General features: G+C 41.4%; 3 protein-coding genes across 4 annotated transcripts; 2 read left to right on the top strand and 1 right to left on the bottom strand.

Annotated features, from left to right (window-relative positions):
* The first annotated feature begins 2,577 nt into the window (after positions 1-2,577).
* LOC139639537 (D-amino-acid oxidase-like) lies at positions 2,578-6,490 on the top strand. The gene is made up of 10 exons (XM_071513653.1): positions 2,578-2,771; positions 2,871-2,985; positions 3,430-3,506; positions 3,675-3,740; positions 4,231-4,285; positions 4,481-4,585; positions 4,688-4,770; positions 5,219-5,336; positions 5,800-5,898; positions 6,018-6,490. The coding sequence occupies exons 1-10, from the start codon at positions 2,578-2,580 to the stop codon at positions 6,141-6,143; spliced, it is 1,038 nt and encodes a 345-aa protein (XP_071369754.1). The 3' UTR covers positions 6,144-6,490.
* Positions 6,491-8,167: 1,677 nt separating this feature from the next.
* Positions 8,168-14,327, bottom strand: svopa (SV2 related protein a). The gene is made up of 16 exons (XM_071513651.1): positions 14,293-14,327; positions 12,903-13,063; positions 12,677-12,762; positions 12,461-12,559; positions 11,892-11,963; positions 11,245-11,369; positions 11,103-11,166; positions 10,863-10,988; positions 10,628-10,756; positions 10,430-10,503; positions 10,153-10,229; positions 9,671-9,775; positions 9,420-9,531; positions 9,220-9,301; positions 8,487-8,576; positions 8,168-8,380 (listed from the first exon to the last, which is right to left on the bottom strand). The coding sequence occupies exons 1-16, from the start codon at positions 14,325-14,327 to the stop codon at positions 8,168-8,170; spliced, it is 1,650 nt and encodes a 549-aa protein (XP_071369752.1).
* A 1,861-nt stretch (positions 14,328-16,188) lies between these two features.
* usp30 (ubiquitin specific peptidase 30) lies at positions 16,189-23,160 on the top strand. Of its 2 annotated transcripts, none has more exons than XM_071513623.1 (13): positions 16,189-16,274; positions 17,815-17,924; positions 18,016-18,189; positions 18,295-18,398; positions 18,512-18,610; positions 19,440-19,485; positions 19,571-19,665; positions 19,747-19,806; positions 19,983-20,069; positions 20,276-20,356; positions 20,593-20,815; positions 21,589-21,697; positions 21,797-23,160. In XM_071513623.1, exons 1-13 carry the CDS (start codon positions 16,204-16,206, stop codon positions 22,047-22,049), a joined length of 1,512 nt encoding a protein of 503 aa, XP_071369724.1. In that variant the 5' UTR covers positions 16,189-16,203; the 3' UTR covers positions 22,050-23,160. The 2 variants fall into 2 exon arrangements, with proteins under 2 accessions (XP_071369724.1, XP_071369725.1); XM_071513624.1 differs by lacking the exon at positions 16,189-16,274 and adding an exon at positions 16,508-16,579.
* Positions 23,161-23,250: the final 90 nt, after the last annotated feature.

Genomic DNA, 23,250 nt, shown 5'->3' with positions numbered 1-23,250 from the left:
TCCTTCTTTATCTCTAACCCTTGACCAAATTTCATAATATTGTGTTTGCTATCCTGTCCAGTTTTCTAAAAATCTAGCCGTTAGCTATATCGGCGTGTGTCGTAGCCGGCAATACATTTACATTTTTGGTTATCAATAACCAAGAGCGTTTGCTAGCTAGCTAGCCAGCCACCTAGCATAATGCGTTGCCCAAATATGCTAACTTAGCTTCATTCAGCGGGCCTATCTCCAGCAACATCTCCCACATCCTCAGCGCTTCCACAAACACCTCAGCACCCTGGAGCATCTTTTTTTACCCAGGTGCAGACTTACCTCCCCCGCGGTCGTTGTTGTGGTGCTGGCGGTGGATGCGGCGCTTGGGGTCGGGGACCGCTGCAGAGTAACCAACGCCATGGCAGGAACCTGGGGATGCACCGGCCGCTGTGGCCTGGTGTGCAGCTAACTGGGCTAACGATACATACAACTGATGGATGGAGAGAGAAATACTGGCTGGCTGAGGAGGAAGTGGTGCCTTCAAGGCCCCGTCCATCCCCTGACCAACCAGTGCACTAATTTACATGGGACTTTCTGTCTTGTAAACTCTTTGTAACTCTGTCAGTAGTATTATAATTAGTTGTAGTAGTAGTAGTAGTATACAAAATGGACATCACGATCATCTTTAGAAATTGCATATATGATATAATATTGTTTATATTGATATATGACAATATCTGCTGACATATAATTAAAAAAATATACAATAAAACGAAATAATAAAAAAAATCCACATAATTTTCATGTTGTGATTAATTTTAATTAGTATTTGCTTTTTCTCATTATTTTAGACATGATGGACAATTTTAAAATACATTATGTATGAATATGAAGAAAAGGTGTGAGGTAGTGTCTTTATTAGGAATGTAACGTTAGGCGACATTTTGTTTACTCTAAATACACTACAGCTTACTGTAGCAGCCGGTGTCCGCGCTAGACTGTCCCCCTGTACATGCGTGCCCCCCCTCAGTGTAAACACACGCGTCGTACAGTCCTGCATCCCGTACACCAGTGCTCCTCATGTAATAAAGCAGTCCTCCACTGGACGGCGCATGTACTCCACAATTAAATCTGTTCCTGTCTTTCACTTTCCTGAAGTAAACTTGAATTTGCTCAGTGCTCAGTAGTCATGCTCAGACATATGGCTACGACGAGCAAACAAAGGTGTATCTTGCAAATGTAATACTTTGAATTAACTGTAGATTCATGTGTTGTCTTGTTCACAATAATTTATTTAAGCTTGTATTAATTTACTAAGGCCTCGGAATCTTTGATTGCTAACCATTTTTTACCCAGAGGCAGGCAAACATGCCTACTTTGTAAAGTATTGGGCTACTTTTACAGTCAAAATAGTTTTGTCGATTTTTTTTGGCAAGTACGATTTTTAAATAAACAAGTTAAATGCTATTTCCTCTCAGCTTCATTTTGATATGCACACAGGCTAAGCTTGCTTCTTGTTTTCTTACTTTTTCTGTGTTTAAAGAAAGTCACAAAGCTGTCTGAAACAAAACAGGCACCGAGGTAAAGGTTTTGAGTAGGGTATAGCTGAAGCCATCCAAAAGGTTTTAGACGCTAGTAATGTTGAAATGCTGTTTTCTATGGAGGCACGCATGTACAGGGGGCAGTCCTGCACGGATCCCAGCGTTAGACCAATGGACACATTATATCAGACCCGGCCCATACTACACCATGTGACACTTGGACGGACTCAAGTCAAACCCTACAGCTGCAGCTCGATCGAGTTGACAGACTGAGACCAGTTTGAAGGTAAACGCAAAACTTTATGGAACTTTTTGAACAGATTTATTTGCCTAGAACTTTTACAGTAGACCGCTTACACCAATCTTAAACTTTTCACGTCGATGATTTGCACTGAAATCCTCCACCGCTGATACTTTAAACTTCGGTCTGGTTTGTATCTCACTTTAAGAGAGGCTACTTAGTCGCAGATCATATCGATGCATGATGTTATGTTACATTATGTGTACATGTATATATACATTTGTTGCATTATTACATATTACATAGTCGTTAATCACAACAAATGCATTGCACTCAATTACATATCATTGAAAGTGTTTTATGGAGCCTAATTACTGTACCGAGATTGTGTATGTTTGTTTACACAGTGGTAGTGGATGATTCAGCTGGCCTAGTAAACATGATTTAAATCCACTAGGTTTACCAATACAAAAAGTGAAAATTGGGTGACCTTATTTTTTTTTTGGTTTCATTAAGATTTTGCAAATTTAGATATTACATATTTTTAACTATTTGTTGATTTAAGGCTTTTTGTTCTTCTAGTTTATAAGTAGTGCTAATATTTGTCACTTTCCATATAATATCCAATCCTAATCAAATGTAGTCTAATCTAATCTCATATCATATCCTATATTATATCATATAGATTCAGGTTGACAAGTCAATTGACAAGAAAATGTTGGTCTGCTTTCTAAGGCTAAGGCTGACTTTGATAACTTCTTTGTGGGTGGGCGAGTCCTAGATTTCTAGAGAAAATGTGGCCTCTCTCTTGTTCCTTCAGACATGCGGGTGGCAGTGATTGGAGCTGGAGTCATTGGCCTGTCGACCGCTCAGAGCCTGTATGAGCAGTACCACTCTATCGTCAGTCCGCTGACCATCGAGGTGTACGCAGACTGTTTCACTCCGCTGACCACCAGCGATGGAGCTGCAGGTTTCTGGCAGCCGTACCTCTATGACAAGGGCAACATCCAGGAGACGTAAGTGCAGTGTCTTTAATGTACATACGCTGCAGAGCATATCATCTTCAACTACAAACAGTGACCATCAGTTTGATTCTGTATTTTTCTCACCTTTAGAAAATGGAATAAAGAGACATTTGACTACTTGCTGAGCTGGCTCAGTTCACCAGAGTCAGTAAAAATGGGTATATTCCTTCAATCTGGCTACAACCTCTTCAGTGAGCCTGCACCAGTGAGTAGTACTGCGTTCTTGGAAAATCTGTATTTACCCTCTAAGATAAGATTGCAGCTTTTGACTGGTATAGAAGGGCTTTTACAGCCAAGCGCAAAGGTACTGTGCAATGAAACAGTCAAACTGACTTTGATGAGTGGTGCACAGTTACAATGTAACCTCAAATGACTCCTCTTTATCTTTATAACGCACCAGTACAATATCTGTCATACAATGGCTGTATGATGATGTAAACAGAGGTCATTAGTATTCAACCCAAATGAATAGAGTGCTCTGTTCAGCCTTACAAAGCCTGGACTGGTTGAAGTAAACACCACTGAAGCCAAGATGAATATTGGATGGCTCAAGGATTAATGAGGATTCTGTATCCCAACTGCAAGCCAACACAGGTTTAGGAAATAATAGATATGATTTGATGCCCAATGACTTGTTTTTTTATTGTAGGAACCCTCATTTAAAGATATCGTTCTGGGCTTCAGACATCTCACAGAGCGAGAGCTGCAGATGTTCCCTGGATACAGGTATATATTGTTGAAAATATCATGAATCAGTGCAAAGCATTGAAAGAAAGTAGTAATGAATGTATAGCTGAAAGGATTTATGAACGGATCATCACGGTCATGATGCCGTCTCATCAGCTGTCACTCTGACACACCGTTCTCTCTCTTCTAATGTGGTCAACACTTTAGCCATGGGTGGTTCAACACGGCTCTCATGGTGGAGGGAAAGACCTACTTGCCTTGGCTGATGGACTGGTGGGTGATTTACTTGTGTTGTAAGTGATTTCCCATGCACACTCCTGGATACTTGCATCAGTACATGACAAATTAAAGCTTAAAGGCATTTTTATTTGAACTAAACTTAACAAATCAAAGGCCATGAGTTGAACTTGCTGTGTGAATAAGTGAATACTGTAGCACCTGTTTGCCAGACCATTTATTACCCTATAAATGTAAAGGAGTAAACAATTGATAATGTGCTATCTAGATCCTCTATTGATTCCATTGTCTTCTAATTTATTTTTGTCCCTATGGGGATCAATAAAGTTAATCGTATCTTATTTTCTAAAATGAAGGCCAGTCCTAGACTTGTCACACCATATCAAATACCCACTCAACATATTGTTTAGGCCAACTGGTTGTGATTCCTTGAGTAATATGCAGTGTAACAGAAGTGAAAAATGCTCATTTTTCAGGAATGTTCTTTACTGCTCATAATGCTCATCTAGTTTTGTATTAATCCCAGGTTGCAGAAAAGGGGTGTGAAATTTTACCAGAGGAAAATAGAGTCCTTCAAGGAGGTTAGTTAGGGCTTTTCAATCTCAAGCTTGCATTTATATTTTGATGTTATTTTAGAAAATGCTAATTATACCCAGTCTGTAATATCCTGCTGTCCAGAGAGTTGTGATTTATGTTTACCTCAAGAAAGATAGAGAAACACAAAATGTTATTGTCTCACTTGTGTCTCATCTCTCATGTTGCTCCCCTATATTTAGCTGGCGGAAAGTGGGGCAGACGTCATAATAAACTGCACCGGAGTGAGATCAGGAGAACTTCAGCCCGACCCTGAGCTCAAACCAGGCCGCGGGCAGATAGTGAAGGTGAGAGTGTAAAGGTTCAAATGCCTGTTCACTGCTTATGTAACTGACTGTAATGGAATAAGGGAAATAGCTGGTGCCCTTCTTTACCCCTCTGTATTTCAGGTGGATGCCCCATGGCTGAAGCACTGGATTCTTACCCACAATTTTTCCGCAGGAGTCTACAATTCACCATACATCATTCCAGGGTAGGACTAGTGGCACCGCCCACTGATCAATATTGAACTGCAGGACCACACTGCAATTCCCCAGTAGGTTTTCTAGTGGTGGTTGGTGGTACTTGGGTACTTTTTGATTTGTCTACACACGTTTTGGTCCTAGTGTTTTTTATACTATTGCATGTTGCTGTGCTAAATTCTGTCTGTATCATAATTAAAACACTCATTCTAAACATTGTCTTTATTCTAAACATATTTGTCTTTATTTTGGAGGTAAATCAGCCTAAATTTAAGATTTTTTTTTTTTCCATTTAATATTCCTGCCAGCAGTGGTAGCAATTGTTCTGCTGTGCTGTCCCACTGCCAAGGTGTTAATCTATATCACAGCACTTGTTATGATTTTGGAATATAGTGTTTTTACTGCCAAAAACACAAAATTGTTTATATGAGCCAACGGTGCCTCTGTGTCCACATGCAGGAGTCGTTTAGTGACTGTTGGTGGGGTTTTCCAGCTGGGAAACTGGAGTGAAAAGAACAACTCCACTGACCATAAGAATATCTGGGATGCTGCTTGCAAGCTGGAGCCTAGTCTCCAGGTGAGATGCTACTTATTGAATGGTTTGTCTAAGAGCCCACAAAAAGAGTTTCTGTCTCAGCAGCAATAAATTATTTACAAAGATGCCTGTCTGGTTTTAAAGTATTTAACATAGTACATTTGATATAGTCAGAATACATGTTCTGTAATTCAGTAGTCCTCAAATATTTTAGTGCCAAGGCACAATTTGGTGGCAAAATCCCAAGGCACGTCAAATTATTGATTGCTTGAAAAGTGACACAAAGCCTAGACCAGCTGCTGGACTTGGCCCAAATTGCATTACGCTGGAGAAAACAGCAACAAATGTTTAGTAAAGTAAATGTAATAATTTTGTTTGACATCGTTTTCTTGACATTTCAGCAAAATCCGAAGCCACTCCTGAACTAATCCCTCAGTTGAGAGAGGTTATTCCAGTGTATTTCTGTATGAACTGAGTCATGTATGCCTTGTTGTTCTGACCTCAGCACGCCAGGATAGTGGAGGACTGGGCCGGCCTCAGACCGGTTCGCAGCAAAGTGAGACTGGAGAGGGAGACCATTCAGTCTGAGGCAACTACCATAGAGGTAAACCACCAAAGCTGATGAGTAGACTAGATGTTAATGTCTGTCCCATCGCTTCTGATATAATCTCATGGAGGCGCAGAATGTGATGCGGTGCCAGTAATATCATGGCTCTCATTCAGGTGATACACAACTACGGCCATGGAGGTTTTGGACTCACCATTCACCGTGGCTGTGCCCAGGAAACAGCGAGGCTCTTTGGTCAGATCGCAGAACAAAAAGGCAGAGGGTCAAGAGCTCGCTTGTAAACCAGTGCCACCATTTCACATACTAATGGTAAATACTGGATTTTGTTAAGACCGAGTCGTCAGCAGTGACCGGTGCACTCGTCCTTTTTAATGCCATCACCTTGTATCAAACAGTGCCCATGCTGTACTAACCTATTGTTAAAATCAACCAGATACAGTAGTGAGTATGGGGTAATTACATCACTTTAAACCACTGTATATGTAACCTGTATGTGGAGACACTCCCATTGTTGTTCCTGTCTATTATTAAATAAAAGAGGGCTCTTTAACATGTGCAATAAGTCACACTTACAAATCAGTACATGAGTTGATTAATTTAAGAGCAGACAAGTGAAAATAAAGATCATTAGCAGCATTAGCAGCTTGCATGGTTCAATTTTGGTTAGATGAAATGAAAAAAACTGTTCAAAAGCAAATGTGAAAAAATAAACAAAATTACTGATGATGATAATTACTGATGAAGTCATTCATTACATTGACTGTTTAGTAATAAATAACAACATGAATCCCCCGCTCTTTTTGAAACATAATTTACTATTGTATCATACACATTTACATCCAGTGCACTGACAAGAATCTGTGCACACAGACACTTAATGCAGCACTATTTTGCAAACAGGCAGGTAAGAGTCAGCTTGCTGGACCTGTGCTAGCTTCTTTTCTCATGTAACGATACCTTGCTCAGTGTGTTACTTGTAAAATTAGATCGGGCAAAGTCCAACCCCACATCACCTTTCTTACAAACAAAAGCAAAGACAACAGCTAAACCAGGTATTAATACATTATTTACAGAAATCAGTTTTGCTCAATAAAGACAGAATGAACAGAAGATTCTGCTAAACGGTTGTGTATGCAGGTGTGTATGTTTATGTGTGCACATGGCATGGTTTGAGTTATAGATTGTAAAACCATATAATGTGAATGTATTTTTTTTCATCTGTGAAGTAAGTCCTACTAAACAGGACTAGTCAGCTTTGGGTGCTGAAAATACACAAATATTTTCAGAATTTTGTATTTCCTAACACTTAAACTTTTTAAACGTCTTAAACTCACATAATGTTCTTTGAAACTACAATCCAAAATCTGTGGAATCGTTTCCATTTTGTGATATAAATATGAGATAGTGTAGTCTTGTAAGAGCTGGGAGTATATTGCACCTTTCTGGTCATTCATGTGCAAACTGGATTTTATGTGAAACACTATTACTTTAACACAGGAAATTACAATGGTTTAAGACAGAATAGAAACATGAAGCACTGACTTATGTCATCTCATTGACTGCCTTGATAATGAATGCCTTCACAGTAGTGCATCTTAAGTGAAGTAGCCCCAGACCTTATTTAATCTCATGGTCTGATGAATACTTTGATGATGTGGCACTGCACTTACTCCAGCAATGTACTTCTAATAAAATCGAGTTTGTAATTAGTGCTTTACAAGAGGCAATTTGTGTGCACAAGATAATGATCTTTCTTACCCACTTATCTCTCTATCTCCAATGTCATGAGCAGCTGTTCCATAAGATAAAGGGTAAGTTAGTCTCTCAACCATTAAGTGAATAGGACCATTGTTTTAAGGCTGTTTGAAAAGAAGTAAGTTGTCTGAAGCTATGTTGTCCGACTTCCTATCTAACACTTTAACCCTCTTCATTCACGCTTGTTTTTCTCACAACATGAAAGCAGGATTCAAATACTACACTTGAAATGTCAGTCTGTCTTCACATGTCTGCCACCGTTCAGTCTGTTAATGTTGTTCTGGTGTAGGTCATTTGGTCTTTCTAATCACCCAGGGTGTGGTTATCATACATTGGCAAAATCATGACAGTAATGGTGGTTGAAGACAATAAGTATAGTGACATATTTTCAAAAACACTGTGCTGGCTGGCTTTCTGAAGCCACTATGGTGCCTATACTGAAGAGTCATACGATGTGACTTGACATGGACAAGGAGAGCTGGTGTAGTTTTCTCTCTCCTCGCCTCTTTTGTTCCCTCCGCCCGCCTCTCTGTTATACCCCAGCCTGTCCTCAGTTCTGGGAGCCTGAGCTGGAGTGGGGGATTCCCCCTGGGCTGCGGGACGAGGCCCGGCCCATCATCTCCTGGCCCCACTCCCGGTGGCTGGACTCCTGCAGGCCCCGGCCCGTTGTCTCGATCGGCAGAGCGCAGGAGGCAAAGGCAGCTAACAGGCAGCAGCAGCAGTACACAGAGAGCGTCAGGTACACAGAGGACTCCAGCATCACCTGCAGGATGAGGGCCAGCAGCAAACAAAAATGATTAACTTGCTATTACATTCTGTTTTGGTACAATATTGAAAGGAGAAAATTGGTGATGGACGCTTGGTGTTACCTGCGCAACAAAAGGTGTAATAAGGGCTCCGACTCTGGCCATTCCACTACTTGTTCCCAGACCTAAAGCCCTGGTCGCTGTTGGGTAGACCTGCAGAGGTTCACAAAACAGTGAGGAGACTGCCTTGCCCGGCCTTCAGCTCCTTTTACTGATTTGCTCGAAGAGCTGAGATAATTCTCGACACCAGACTGATAACACACTTATAAATCTTAACTCTTTAAATATTAACTCTTTACGATCAGAAGTGGGGACTCAAGTCACCTGACTTAGACTCGAGTCAGACTCAGTCACAATTTTAATTGCTTGAGACTTGACTTGTACATGAAGAGAATACTTGAGACTTGACTTCGAGTTCTAGTAACTCGGGACTTGATTTTGACTTGTACTTTGATGACTTGAAAAGGTTTCTCAAGCCTTGACAAAAGATCTTGTGTTCTTGTGAGATTTGTTCCACTAGACAACTGAATTTAATTGAAATACCAATTATCGTATTAAAACAATATTGCATTGAAAAGTCCTAGATATTTTGTTTTCTTTAAGGTAAACTAATAAGGTTAACTAATACTGGACTCTTGATTTGTTCTGTCTTGACTTGGTGTTCTACATTTAGACTTGAGACTTGGCATTAATGATATGGACTTGACTTGGTAATGTACATTTAGACTCGGAACTTGACTTGAGACTTGGGACTTGTGCAAAATTGACTTGGTCACACCTCTGCCTACAGCCATACCTCTGGAGTGTACACATAGGCAGCCTGGAATCCTCCTGCGATGAACGCCCTGGCGATGAATATCAACACCGTCATGGACGTCCTGTCACAAAGACCAACAGCAAAACTCTTATTGGCATAAATGGTGGATCCACTATTTCACAAGCGATTTTTACATGTTTCTGTCAAAAAATGCATTCTGACCCTCTGGTCCACCTTACCTCCCAATGCAAGCATAGAGTGGAATAATGCATAGAGAGAAGACGAAGAAGCACAATGCCATGGTCTTCCTCCTTCCCAAACGGTCAATAGCCCACAATGTCACCAGCAGTCCTGTGTCACAAACGTAATCAATAAAGTTCCCCAAATCGCATGTATCACAAAGTTCATCACAAGGGTAAATTATAAAATGATAAAATTACTGTATTGAAAATAAATTGGTTGACCCAGTGAAGGCTTTACTGAAGTGTACCTGGGAATTCAGATAAGGTGGTCCACAGCAGGTCCTTATAGTCGTCAGAGTTCAGGTATTTACACTCCAAGCTGCATCGGGGCTCCATCTTATTACCTTTGGACACTAGAGGGAGCAATAACACAACAAACAGCTTACACAACACAGCACAGGCTTGCTCTGCAGTCAATGATGCGTCTGCATCACTTTTAGAGACAAACAACCAAATCTGTGTACATAAAAAAGGTAACAATGTATTCTTACAGTGATTCACAGAAACACACCTTATTTGAGGTTTTCATATATCCAAACACATGGGTTGCTAACAGCATTTCCCATTTCAGTTTGAACTATTTTTATTCAAATAAAACACTTAACTGTATTGTGAGGCAGAACAGTCTTTGAACTATAGGTTATCTGAGTTTTCAGCCTACAAAGTTAAAGTGTGTGTCCTTGAGTGTGTGAGGTGGTGTTATGTTGGTGTGAGTGGAGCAGTGACTCACCTCCACATGCACCTCCCTCTTGGAAAAGCTCTGTGGTGAGTAGCACCAGGCCGTAGTAGGAGAAGGCATTGGAGAACCTGAGGAGACAGAGACACAACACTCTCTCTGGATCCTCACAGGACAAAGCAGCGCTAGTTAACAAGATCTTAATGAGCAATTTAAAATAAAAGTCAGATGAATACGACTTGGTAGATAAGAAATACATTGTCAACGATTAATATGATGAAATCTATTCACAGTTGGGGATATGACTGTGATATAATTAGCACTCGTTTACCAAATAAACCACAGCAGAACTGTGGTCCAGCGAAAGTGTGATGAAAACAAGTCTCGAATCTTCCCACGATCCTCCTAATCCAAAAACAGACAGATTCAACAAAGAAAACATTAATATGCAAATGACAAATTGAGAGAACCGGTTAGGGCTCGTACATGAACAATGTATGAATTACATCCCTTTAGAGATAGGCTGTACCTGTCTGGCAGCGATGAGTTTTCCCAGTGGCATGGGCGCTCCATTCTCTGTGGCGATGCGCTTCAAGGTGGCCAGAGCTTTCTCCTGGTTCCCCGTCAGCACGTCGTATCGAGCGCTCTCTGGTAGCCACTGTTCCCCCCCGAAACAGTGACATGTCAGTTGCTGTAATTCATAATACTTTCTTAATCTGTATGATATTAAGCCGTACCGGAAGTACTGATAACCTCATACTCACAAAACACAAGATAGCAAAGATGAAGAGAGGAATGGTAGAAAGGCCGAGCAGCCAACGCCAGCCCAGAGTGGGCATCACCAGGATTGCTAAAAGCACCTCAAACACAGTGCCAAGTGCCCAAAATATCTGTGAGGGGACAGAAATTTACACAGTGGGAAAGTGGATATTGAAGATACTAGGCATGCAGTGCTGTGGCTGGAAGGATGACAGACAGGTGGCATTGTAAAGGCTCGTCCGTACCTCTATCAGCAAGATGCATGTGGCTCTGGACCTCATCGGCAGAAATTCAGCATACAGAGTCACCCTTGTAAGGAGAGACACGTCACGGTTAGTCCCAACTCACATCATTACATTTTCAGAGGGAGAAAAGGGGGGTGCTTACGACTGCGGGGCTCCTCCGATGCCGAAGCCCACCAGAGCGCGGAGGAAAAGGATCCAGCCGTATACGGGTGCAAAAGCACTCATGAGGCCGTAGAACATGGTCCACAGCACGCTCATCTTCAGGCCCTGCAGGCACAGACCGTCAAAACACAACAAGCTGCTAAATAAATCACTGTGATCGAATATTTCACTTCAGGAGAACATTTTCATTTTTCAGCACTTATAGCCCCTGTATGAGATTATGAACGATCCACCAGTAATGTCTCCCCTCCTGTATCTGTAGTGATCTTACTCACTCGCTTCTATTTTGAAACCCAAAAGCAAAGCTACAAACTACAGAGATATGTTATTTCATTACGTTTTGTGTTCTGAGTCAAAGTTTTCAATTACTTATTATGCCTTTTGCATTTATGTATTTAAAGAGTATGAAAAACAATCCTCAACACTGGAGGTGACTGCACATTACTGGGGCTAATTGTTTTACCAATTAATAAAAGTACTTATGTGTATTCATCATTTTTAATTAATCACTTTCCATAGTATGATCCCTGAGGGGCGTCACAGACAGTCAGTACATCATACCATGTGGTCTACTTCTACCCAATAGAAATCCTCTTCCTGTCAAACAGAAGCATTAGTAGAACTTACTGTCTTCCTGCCGTACTTGTCAGATATGTTTCCCCAAAGGGAAGAGCTGATCATCATTCCAATAAACACTGCCTGCAGTAACAAAAACATCAATGGGAATTAATGCCTGATAGTGTCACTGCAACTTTGCACCATGTTAAAGGTGCAATTCACTAAAAAACAAAGTTGTTATGTACATCATGTCATGCATATTTCCAAACTGTAAACTGTTCTGTACATCTTTTTTCTGAGAGAGTTACTGATAGTCACTGAGGGTGAAATGAGTGATATCTTTTGGCAGACAGTGAATGTTGTAGTTCCCATGTTTACATGTTGTTTATATTATAGTAGTAAAGTAAATATGGTCTTAATAGTCATTAATAGAAAAACATTGCATGAATATCTAATGAACTAAAGACCAGACAAAAGAAGGAATATTGTCAGGAAAAGTCAGGAGCCCCCCACATATTGTTGTCACTGTTCCAGACAAGCACTTATTTCAAAACAATTTCCAAGCACTTCATCAACATCTATCAGAACAACACAGCACTACAAACAGGAGCACTTTATGGACGTGAGGGAGCCATTACCGACGTAAGTAGTGCCACCTCCAGGCTTGGCAGTCTCCATTCACAGTGGAGCTGTGGGGCTAAGATGCTGAGGATCATCATCTCCATGGCATCAGCCATCTGAACAAACCACCATCAGGACAGAAAATGCATTAGTATTCACTGAAAGGAATGCACACACAGACACGGTGTCCCACAAATGGAATTGACATATTTTCACTAAAGAACGGCTCTCACCCAGGACAGACCAGTTAGGACGGAGAGTTTCCACTGAAATGTCCCAAAGCCTATGGCCTCTACAGCATCCTCCACCATGAATGTGTCTGCAGAATGAGAAATTTGAAAAGCTTGAAAGCCATGTGCAAGATATCATTTGATTAAAACTGTCCTGCATCAGGGATGGAGAACTGGGAGTATCGAGCTTGGATAGGGAAACAAAGAAGTTGTGTGAGGAAGAATGTACCATCAGTCGGATTAGCAAACTCCCGGGGAACTGGCGCTCCATCTGCGAGCGCCACAGACTCCAGATCCGTCTGCTCTGCGCCGACCCTGACGTCCCGTTCTCGAGTCTCACCGTCATCCTCAGAGCGTGCGCTCTCACCTGTGCGGCGGAACTTGACAACACTGACAAAAACAAAGACGCCCAGGAGGATTCAAAGGTCCAACCGTCTAACTGGTCAAAGAACTGCCAGAAGGTTCATACCAAGGCAAAGCTGAGTACAAATGAGAATCAGAGGCTGTTGCCTTGGTGATATGAGCTTTTTCTGGCTGTGCTGTATTTTGTGAACGGGTGGTGATATCCTCCTATGGGTGAATCATGTCAGGCCAATTGTTCTGCACACTGATCTTCACCCCTTGGCAAGCTTCTAAGGCTAAACACCCAAAGACATGCATGTTGTCTAAAAATGGAGGATATAATCTCCTCCCACTGGTAGATAATATAAGGATTGTTGAGGATGAACCACAGTGGAGGGAACTTGGAGACTGCCAGTGATGTCTTAATCACTGTAATTAAAGAAAGACTTGCCATGGGAAGTATCAATACTGAAGATCATCTTGTGAGATGTCTAAAAATATCTGTCTTGTACTGTAAGCTAATGTGATTGTCTCTGAAGGGAAATGCATAACTGAATATGTGAATATCCGGAAATATTGTAACAATCCCTTGTTTGTCCGGCCAATTGTTGTTTTTTACTAAATGAAATACATTTGGGAGTGGATTGCTACTTCCACATCTATACTTTCCATTATTTGATCAATACAACATTTAATTGGGAAATTCGATGTGTCATGTTCATGTTTCTTTTCTGTTGGAAAAAAACATTCCATCTGACACCCAGGCTAGACATGTCAGGGACAACCTTTAGCTTAGTGCATGCATGTATAGAGTAGGTTTGAAATAATCACGTTAGCAAGGTACTGGGTCAAAGCAGCCAGAGCAAATCCAAGGAAGATGGTAAACTTCCGCTTAGAAATCACAACAAACACCTACGTATTATAAATAAATAAGCAAAGAAACCCAAACTAGTCACCCCTCATTAAAATGCTACGACTGTAAACAAACTGCACAGTCAGTGCCTCAACGTGATAAGTTTTATTTATTTATTTTAAACTTGGAGCATTTTCAGATATTCTACCTGGATGGATCCTGCATGTTATTACATGAGTCTGCTGCTTTTAAGGAATGACAGGCTGCTCGCGGTCCAACGAGCTAATCAAACAACACAATGCGAAGAGGCTCTGTCTGTCTGTCTGTCTGTCTGTCAGAGGGCGACGCGTCGGGCTCGGCGAAACAAGGCTGTTGTGATGAATAAAAGCAAAAGGCGTGTGTCTGAGCAGCAGAGGTTACTCACGGCAGTTGTCTCAGTTGGAACAGATCATCGTCCATTTTGGTGTTTATCGGCTGACGCTCTGTTTTGCCTCATTGCCATTACATTATCACGAGAAGCAGCGATTTCAGCACCAGGGAGAGCGACCTGCTCCGGGTGTCAGCTGACAGCCAATGGGAGGCTTCGCTGCCCGAGTCACAGCACGGAGCGCGCGGATAGGATCTGGGACTGGGACTGCTGATCAGCCCCACACATGGCTTATTACCACCGACGAATAGCCACTCAAATGTTTTAGGCTTCATAAGTAATAAGATATTATGTGCAATAAGGTGGGCGCCCTTGTATCTAGGCCCAAATAACACAAATTTGGTCTGCTGCTTATTTCTACTCAGTGTTTCTACACCGCCTCCAAACAGGTTGGTAAGTATTCATCCACAGGGATATTCAATGAAATGTGAAGTGAAAATAAAGTTTAGGCATATTTAAAAAAATATATATAAAAATTTAAAGTTTTGGGGGAAAGGGTGTCGAATGTATTTTTCCTGGCATTAAGTCAGATAAGAACCAAATGAATCTGTTTAAAATAATGCAGTATAAATTATTATTTTTATTCTGTAATAACAATTCATATTCAACATTTAGGCTGGAATTTCAACTCTGATATGATTGATGATTTTTTTTCTCAAATTCTTTGCACAATATAGCCTATATACAAAAATATGTATTTTCATTATTTTTCATTATATTTATTTCTATATGAATGACAACAACTTATAACTTTGTGCTGATTTTTCCCAAAATAATTAACATTTTAATGAATAGGCAACTGTGAATCAAAGTGTGCAGTGTTGTTGGTAACCTGTGGTTTGGAATGATCTGAAAATGATCTCTGAACATGTTTTTAATTCCCCCAAAATATGTGAGATTGCAATGATTTTTTTTTTAAACAGTGAAAGGAAATAGGCTTCGTTTTACATTTTTATTTTGACATTTTGTTTTTATTTGTATTAAAATGTTTTTTACTGTTTCCCCCAGTCCATTAAATACTCTATAAAGTAGGACCATAATAAATTAAGCTGAGAACAAATGTTGTCTTTTCTTATGTCATATGTGCTGTGTTATTTCTTGTTTTTCAACTTTGCCTCTGGTTGTGGTAGAGTAAAATGAAATTTCAATTGGTAGTGGCATAAATTGGTGAGACTGTCGGAGGACTTGCATAGGAAGGCGTATTGTAGGCTCACAACTATAAGCAGCAAATCCAAGAGCAAATGTGGCGTCCAGAATGCCCTCAGCCCACAACGCCAGGGCGATATAATTATTTGGCACGGACCTTCTTCACAGCAAGAAGGGCCTGGGTTCGATTCCCGCCTGGGTCGCTGTTGGCACTGGGGGCATGTTCTCCCCATGCCTGTCGGTGCCCAGTGCTCAGGTGGGTTATCTCGTTAGGGGCCTTTCTGTGGGGAGTTTGCATGTTCTCCCCGTGCTCACATGGCAACCCACAAGTTACAAACCATTTGTGCGCACACTGGGTGGTATTAGGTTTGCCTCCAGTGTGTTATCTTTACTGACAATTGTAGATACCCTCAGCCATCCTAATTCCCTTTGTAAAGAACTACAGGTTCCTATTTCCTGAAGCCCCTGCTCCCAGTGCGGTGCAGCATGCAGACCGGCCCTGTACTGTCTCCTGTCTGCTCCAAAACGGAGAAAATACGCACATACTCTCTCTCATGGTGAGCGCATGGTTCCGTGTTAAGAAAAGCAGAGCGACCAGAACCAGAGGGCAGAGGGCAGAGGCGCGTTACTACAAGGGGGTTGATGTGCGTAACACACAAACATTTCGTGGTCGGACTGCAAACTGCGAACACCTCGGTACGCCTTTTTACGGGTCCGGTCTGAAATACAAAACAAAAGACGGAGTTCCGCAAAGACAACAGCATGTTGTGGTCCAGACCAGAAAGCTCTGATAAGCTTGTTGGGGAGTTCCTCGGCACTGGACCAGTAGTCAGGTAAAACCTCCCTCCTGGCAAACAACAAGAAAACGTTATTAAGCTTGTACTTGGAAAGGAGTGAAACGGATCACTACACTGTCGTACATTGAACCCAACGTGCGCAGACAAGAAAGATCCCGATATACACACAGACACGGAGCTCGGTTTACATTAGCAAAACTTGCTAACAACACTCCTTTGTTGAATTGAGAGATTTGAATGCGAGATCAAGATAGCAGCTTGGATACTTATATGTGGAGACAACATAGGGCGTTGGTCAGATTCGTGGGGGAAGCTTAACCTCTCCTGACCGATGTCGTCGGGTAAGTTAGCCATGACGCTAACGCTAGCTACTTTAACGGCAGCTAACACTTAGTTGCTAACGAATATAGACTGAGCTGGTTCATGACCAGGCGTTGGTTAAGTTGTAATAGTGTAACTACGTTGTTGGCTGTTTAATAGAAAATTCAATCTTGCTAACTTGGCCACCAGTAGACTGTAGGTTATGATGCAAGAGGCTTTGCCTGACCAGACGTCGCGTCAGCTCCTGTTTTTACCACAGATCAGTGGATTAATTGGATAATTGGATCATGAATCGTATCACTAATGTACTTAGCCCCGATACGAGCCCTTTTCTCTTTCTGTACTTTTATTGGGGAGGAAGAGAAAAGGTATCGGTTGTATGAGGTTTGCCCAAAGTCTAAAAATCAGTCTTCTAACCATTCCCATAGCATATCTTCCTGAGCCAGACATGACTGTGGAACAGTATTTGTCTCTTGATGAAATCAAAAGAATCTTGCCTTTCCAAGTTTTACCTTTTCGATCATAGAAACTACAGGTGAATGCCATCGTAAAAGGGCATTAACTGGAACCTCACGATAACTTATGTTCTGAGACATGATGAATACACAAAATCATTTTAGGACAGATATAGGCTACTAAATCATCATCAACGGGAATCTCATCTGTGATGTATAAGTGTGTATGTTCACTCAAGTTACCCTCCTTCCTTCCTATCCCTTCTAGCTTTTCTCTCTTTTCCTCCCGTCCATCCCTCTTCTGCTCCAAAGTACATCCTGATAGGAATCAAGTGGTACTAAGTAGTACTTAGTTGTATGGGGAGTCCATTTTAGAACAATCCCGAGTCAGTCTTTGAGTTTACTGAAGCACATGCTAGGAGGTGTAGCACAAATATCATTTCAGAAAATAACATTATGTCTTGATCTCACAGTGCAGCCTGTTTTCAAAGTCTGACCTGAATCGCTGCTGTCATCATGCAGACAGTGAGAGATGGTAAGAGATAGTAAAGTCATAGAACACTATAGGAAGAAAATGTGGCACAAATCCGCAGCCATTTTACTCAGGTGAATCAATCTCTTAACCTGATTTTGTGTTTATGTTACTGATTCACTTGGCTCTCTTGTGCCACAGGGTAGCTCACAGTTTAGGCCGTGTCAGTAGTAGATACGAGGAATTTCACATCTGCCTTGACAAATTGCTCATCTAGACCCACTGAGCTTGTGCCAAATATGCTCATTAACATTAACTGTCTTTTCAGAACCAAGATGATAAAAAACTGGGGTGTGATAGGTGGGATAGCTGCTGCCATTGCAGCTGGAGTTTACGTTCTGTGGGGCCCAATTACAGAGCGAAAGAAGAGGAAGAGAGGTAAGAATTGGTATAGCAAAATAATATCTTGATCATGTACAATACGTTGGCTACAATGCAGTCACTTACAAAGGCTCGTCTTTCCCTGCAGGTATGGTTCCAGGCCTGCTGAACCTGGGCAACACTTGCTTCCTGAACTCTTTGCTTCAGGGCCTGGCAGCATGTCCTTCCTTCATCAGGTGGCTGGAGACGTTTTCAAGTGCGTCTGAGGACCAGCCGGGCAAAGACAACCAGCTGTCCAGGACTCTCCTTCAGCTCCTCAAAGGTGTGTAAACACAGTCTTTTAATATGAGCCAGCAGAACTTAGTAGACAGCCAAAGTTCATCCCAGTTTTTGACATGTACACTACTGATATAAACGCTCTGCACAGCCCTGTCCAGTGACGACCCAGGGGAGGAGGATGTACTTGATGCTGGGTGCCTGCTGGACGTTCTCCGACTCTACCGGTGGCACATCAGCTCGTTTGAAGAGCAGGTAGGTCAATAAGGCTGTAGAATGGTATTTTTGGTCATGTCTTATAATGTGTAGTGCTGCATTTTATTCATGTCTGATCAGCTGTATATTTCTGTCGGTTTGCCCCTTCCAAGGATGCCCATGAACTTTTTCACGTCCTTACATCTTCTTTGGAGGAGGAGCGGGATCGTCAACCCAAAGTCACTCACTTGTTTGACATGCAGTCGCTCGAGGCAAGTTGCCCTCTCACCATTTTCATTATTTCTAAAGACCACGTACAAATCTGTCCTGAATACAGATGATTTAAGTTTGCTCTACACTACAGTTTTCTTGACATAAACATATAATCTGTAGGGAGCACAATACACACAGCAGCAGCCTGCACACAGCTGTACAATGTGTTGCTCAGTAGGTGTTGGATACTACTGTGCGCTTGTGCACTTTGTTCGCTGTAACAATTGGTGCAGGAAACTGACTCAAATTTGACAAATAGCATGTTCCTGATTTAATCTAAACATTCATTAGTCATTAGTAGTCAGTTGCCAAGTAAAACACATACAAAGAATGAGTCATCGGCCATACAGTATGTGCACTAATTAGAAAATGAGAGGGTGTACTTATGAGAAATGATTCATAGCTCATCTTTTATGAATAGACTGCAATGGGACAAAGGTTGAGGTTCGCTAATAGATAGATTCAGTAATATTAGACTTGCTAATCTAATTGGAAAAAAAAATTCAGTCCAATTATTTTTCCTTGCAAAGAAAAACAGTATGGAAATAAGTCATTACTGGATGTAATGTAGTCTCTCCAGTAAACGTTTAAAAGCTGTTTCTCTGAGAAGAGGTGGAGTGCAGAACATATTGGAGTGCACGTGGGTTCTGTAGAGAGATTTGTGCACTTGTTCATTTTCATCCAAATTCTGCTTTATGCTGTTTTGAAAATCTCTCTTCAGCATGTGAACCATGGTCAGTTTCCTACAAGTGTGAGTAATGAATACTATGGCCCTGCACTCGTGTTTATTCTGTGTGTGTGTGTGTGTTTTTTCTTTTTTTATTCCAGAGTCTCCCTGAACTAGATGATAAAACTATGACTTGCAGAAGTCGAGGTAAGGAGACAGAGAAGTAATTGTGCTGTGGAATATCACACCAGAGAGAAATACATTTCAGCAAGATGCATGTTTCTTTTTGCAGCCCCTCTTCATCCAATACCAAGTCCTTGGAAGTTTCAACATCCTTTTCACGGCCGGTTAACAAGCAACATGTCATGCAAGCGCTGTGAGCAACAAGTGAGTTTGTTTTGGCTAAGGAACTGAATAGTAAGTTAGTTTGTGTTGTCTTCTTGCCCTAACCTTTAAACCTTTTTGTAGAGTCCGGTGCGATATGACTCATTTGAGAGCCTCTCCCTGTCCATCCCTTCACCTCAGTGGGTAAGCAAGAACGCCAATACTGAGCAGTACAAATAATTAATAAAAGTAGTAAAGAAAAAGAGTAAAAAACATATTGTGGTGAAGTACAGTTATCATAGTATATCTACTTAATATGAACAGCTTTTAAATGTTTCTGTTGAACTTTATGTCATAGTCTAATGGGTATTTGTCCTTAGGGTCGGCCTGTCTCTCTAGATCAGTGTCTTCAGCATTTCATCTCCTCAGAAACCATTAAAGAAGTGGAGTGTGAAAACTGCACCAAGGTACGTCTCCTGCATTACCAGAATCTTGCCTTATAACAAATCGAGTGATCGCTTTGTAAAAAAAAAAAACCTAGACAAAACTAGTTGTAAGGTAACTTCAATCTCCAATCATATGCATTGGTATACATCAGAAGGGTCTGTGTTTATTTACAGAGATTGATTTTACTCATTTTGTTAAGTTTTTGTTTTGGACAATTTCTCCTCAGCTTCAACAAGGGTCCCTAGTGAGTGGGCCGGTCCTGGAAAGCCAGAGGACAACATTTATCAAACAGCTTAAACTGGGAAAGGTATTTATCTAAAAATGTTGTCCAGACCAAAACCAAAACTTCTCCTTATTCCTCAATAACCAATTTTCTAAAATTCTCAGTACTATTGTGTCCCTTCAATAGAAAAACCTGTTGGAAGTCTGAGGGTCGGACAAACAAACTACACACACCAAGAACTGAACATTTAGTTTGCGCCAGCTGTTGTCGTCATTATTTTTAGTCTGTGTGTCAGTCTGATGTCTGCCTCCCCCTTCTAGCTCCCCCAGTGCCTCTGCATCCATTTGCAGAGACTGACGTGGTCCAGCGAAGGAACCCCCATCAAGAGGCAGGAGCATGTGCAGTTCACAGAGTTCCTGTCCATGGACCGCTACAAGCACAACGCCACCATCCAGAGGATCCAGCGGATCAAGTGTGTTCCCAAGCCGCTGAAGGCAGAGGGCTCCGAGGAGGCCGGGGACAAGCCCACCCCCAACGGCACCGGTATGATGCATCTGCCAACACTGTCATATATCGTTTTGCTTTACAGTTACAGCTATTTTTATGTATTCATATATTTTATCCCTAAGTCTCTAGCCAGACTCTTCTCTTCTGTGGTTCCCCGGTGGTGGAACGAGTTGCCAAACTCCATTCGATCCGCAGAATCCCTCTCTATCCTTAAGAAAAGGCTAAAGACCCAGCTCTTTACCGAATACCTCCTTTCATAAAAAAAAAAATAAAAAAAATTTTGCACTCTATGCATTACCTCATAGCACTGCCTTGTAGCACTGCCTTGTAGCACTCCCTCGTAGCACCTATGTCCTGTTGGACCAGAACTTAGCTTGTTGCACTTCTCGTAGCACCTTTGTCCTGTTGGACCAGAACTTAGCTCTATAGCACTTACTCTCGTTGTTCTCTCCTATCTAGAAACTTGCTTGTGTTGTATGCAAATCTCATGTGTAAGTCGCTTTGGATAAAAGCGTCTGCCAAATGTGAAATTGTGAATTGTGAATTATCCATTTAGTTATTTATTCTGGGGCCTTCTAGTTTTTCTATTTTATTTCAATTTCAATCTATTCGTATCTCTTCTTTTATTCTCTTCTTGCGTGCGTGCGTTTTAATCTTTTATCAATCTCCTTTTCATCAGTGCACTTTTACTTATGATGTAAAGTGCATTGCGTTGTTTTTATGTACGAAATGTGCTATATATATAAAGTTATTATTACAACATGTAGTGTTTTCTACTACAGCATCAACATGTTGTGTTTTGTTGTCAGATGCGGAGCACCATAACAACAACAAACCTCTGTCTAATGGAACCTGCTCATCTGTGTTTCTCCACTCTCCTGGTGTGAGCCCCCAGTTCAGCCTCACATACGACTACAGGTAAACCGCCTTTAAACCAGCAGATCCTGAAGGTAGTACGCATACAGTATCAAGCTATTCAGTGTTTATGGGTTTATGTATGTCTTCTTTCCCCCCCAGTTCCTCAGAATATCTTTTCCAGCTCATGGCGGTGCTGGTCCACCATGGCGACATGCACTCAGGACATTTTGTCACGTACCGCCGCAGCCCTTCCTCGCCTCGCAGTTCCTCACCCTTCAGCTCCCAGTGGCTTTGGGTGTCAGACGACTCGGTGCGCAAAGCCAGCCTGCAGGAGGCACTGTCTTCCAACGCTTACCTGCTCTTCTACGAGAGAGTCCGGAGATTCAGCTCCGCCCGGCGGTCAGAGGAGTAGCCTTTTTCAGCCTAGAGCCTGACTATCCTCCCTCCTTCCCACTCATACTATCACAGTTTGTGTGCCAGTTACCACACGGTTACCAGCAGATGGATGGTGACTTTGTGACAATGAGACTGCCAAGAGGAGAGCCATTATAGAGACAGTCATCATAGAGACAATATTGCATCATGGTTTGTAGCAAGATGTTGAAGGTCAGCGTGTGATCCGTTCTGATGCTAATTTCATGAATGGATACTTTGCCTGTTGCTCAGATGTAGAGTAGGAGGCTCTTGATCCCAAAGATTGTGGACCTGCAGGACTTTAAGTCAAACATCTTTGATCATATAAGCTCATTTTATTTGACTGTTTCTACCATCTAGCATTTTGGATTCTACATTTCAGACAGAGACAGAGGTAGTTGATTGTGACTTCTTGGACTTGAGTTGTTTCAAGTTATTAAAAGTCAAATTAGATAATGGGTATCATTTTCCTCAAATCTTGTCCTCTATAATTTGCCTAATCATTCCCATACTACAGTATGTGTAAATTGTATTTGAAATAATGTCTCAATTGACATTGTTCATAAGCTGCTGAATTTGATATTTTTCTATGTTTCAAATAAATCGTATAATGTCATAACTTGCATAGCTGCACAGTTGAGGTCAAAGTGCCATTTTGTCTTTGATGCTTGAGATTTTTAACACATTACGCCATGTGCTGTAAACCTAATGTGAACATACATCAAGGACTGTTGTTTTACCCCAGAATGAGAATATGGATGCATTACAGCCATTTGGTACAATGACAATATTTACAATTACATTTCAACAAGGCAATTGAACCAGATTGTTAATATTGCCTAACTGCTGTTGTCGAGGACTCTAGCCTCTGAAGTTAAGAAAGCCAGAGTGTGACAGCAGGTGTCTTGGCATTGATGTTATCCTCAATGAGTTCTACTTCTGTGTAACAGATACTGCCATTTCACCTCTCAAGTCAAATTAGAATATGGCCTGGTGCAAACCCTTGTTAATGTTTGCTCATCAATTTGCACTAATGTATATTTATGTGAGATTGTGTGTATTTGTGTGCGACCTGTAAAGAAGGTGATTGTTTTCAGGTATAAAAAAAATAAAACATAAATGTGCACTTGTACTGTTTCATTTTTGTAAATCAAGGAATATTTGCTCAAGATGTGCACTTTATAAACCCATTATGTTGT

The sequence above is a fragment of the Centroberyx affinis genome, unplaced genomic scaffold, assembly GCF_046629955.1.
Source record: "Centroberyx affinis isolate AG114_WGS23_722 - 3 ecotype Tasmania unplaced genomic scaffold, CSIRO-AGI_Caff_v1 ptg007379l_1, whole genome shotgun sequence".
NCBI classification, from domain to species: domain Eukaryota; kingdom Metazoa; phylum Chordata; class Actinopteri; order Beryciformes; family Berycidae; genus Centroberyx; species Centroberyx affinis.
The sequence above is the reverse complement of the archived record's forward strand: the minus strand, read 5'-3'. Positions and strand labels throughout refer to the sequence as shown.

What these genes read in the sequence shown, in the direction of transcription:
- svopa (XM_071513651.1), bottom strand. Translation starts at nt 14,327, where the DNA reads ATGGACGATGATCTGTTCCAACTGAGACAACTGCC. An exon ending in GTTTGCTAATCCGACTGATG is followed by an intron (nt 12,763 to 12,902) that starts GTACATTCTTCC and finishes CTCATTCTGCAG; the next exon opens with ACACATTCATGGTGGAGGAT. An exon ending in TTACACCTTTTGTTGCGCAG is followed by an intron (nt 8,381 to 8,486) that starts GTAACACCAAGC and finishes CTCATCCTGCAG; the next exon opens with GTGATGCTGGAGTCCTCTGT.
- LOC139639537 (XM_071513653.1), top strand. Translation starts at nt 2,578, where the DNA reads ATGCGGGTGGCAGTGATTGGAGCTGGAGTCATTGGCCTGTCGACCGCT. An exon ending in TTGCCTTGGCTGATGGACTG is followed by an intron (nt 3,741 to 4,230) that starts GTGGGTGATTTA and finishes TATTAATCCCAG; the next exon opens with GTTGCAGAAAAGGGGTGTGA. An exon ending in AGCTGGAGCCTAGTCTCCAG is followed by an intron (nt 5,337 to 5,799) that starts GTGAGATGCTAC and finishes TTCTGACCTCAG; the next exon opens with CACGCCAGGATAGTGGAGGA.
- usp30 (XM_071513623.1), top strand. Translation starts at nt 16,204, where the DNA reads ATGTTGTGGTCCAGACCAGAAAGCTCTGATAAGCTTGTTGGGGAGTTC. An exon ending in TTGACATGCAGTCGCTCGAG is followed by an intron (nt 18,611 to 19,439) that starts GCAAGTTGCCCT and finishes TTTTTATTCCAG; the next exon opens with AGTCTCCCTGAACTAGATGA. An exon ending in CCATCCCTTCACCTCAGTGG is followed by an intron (nt 19,807 to 19,982) that starts GTAAGCAAGAAC and finishes ATTTGTCCTTAG; the next exon opens with GGTCGGCCTGTCTCTCTAGA.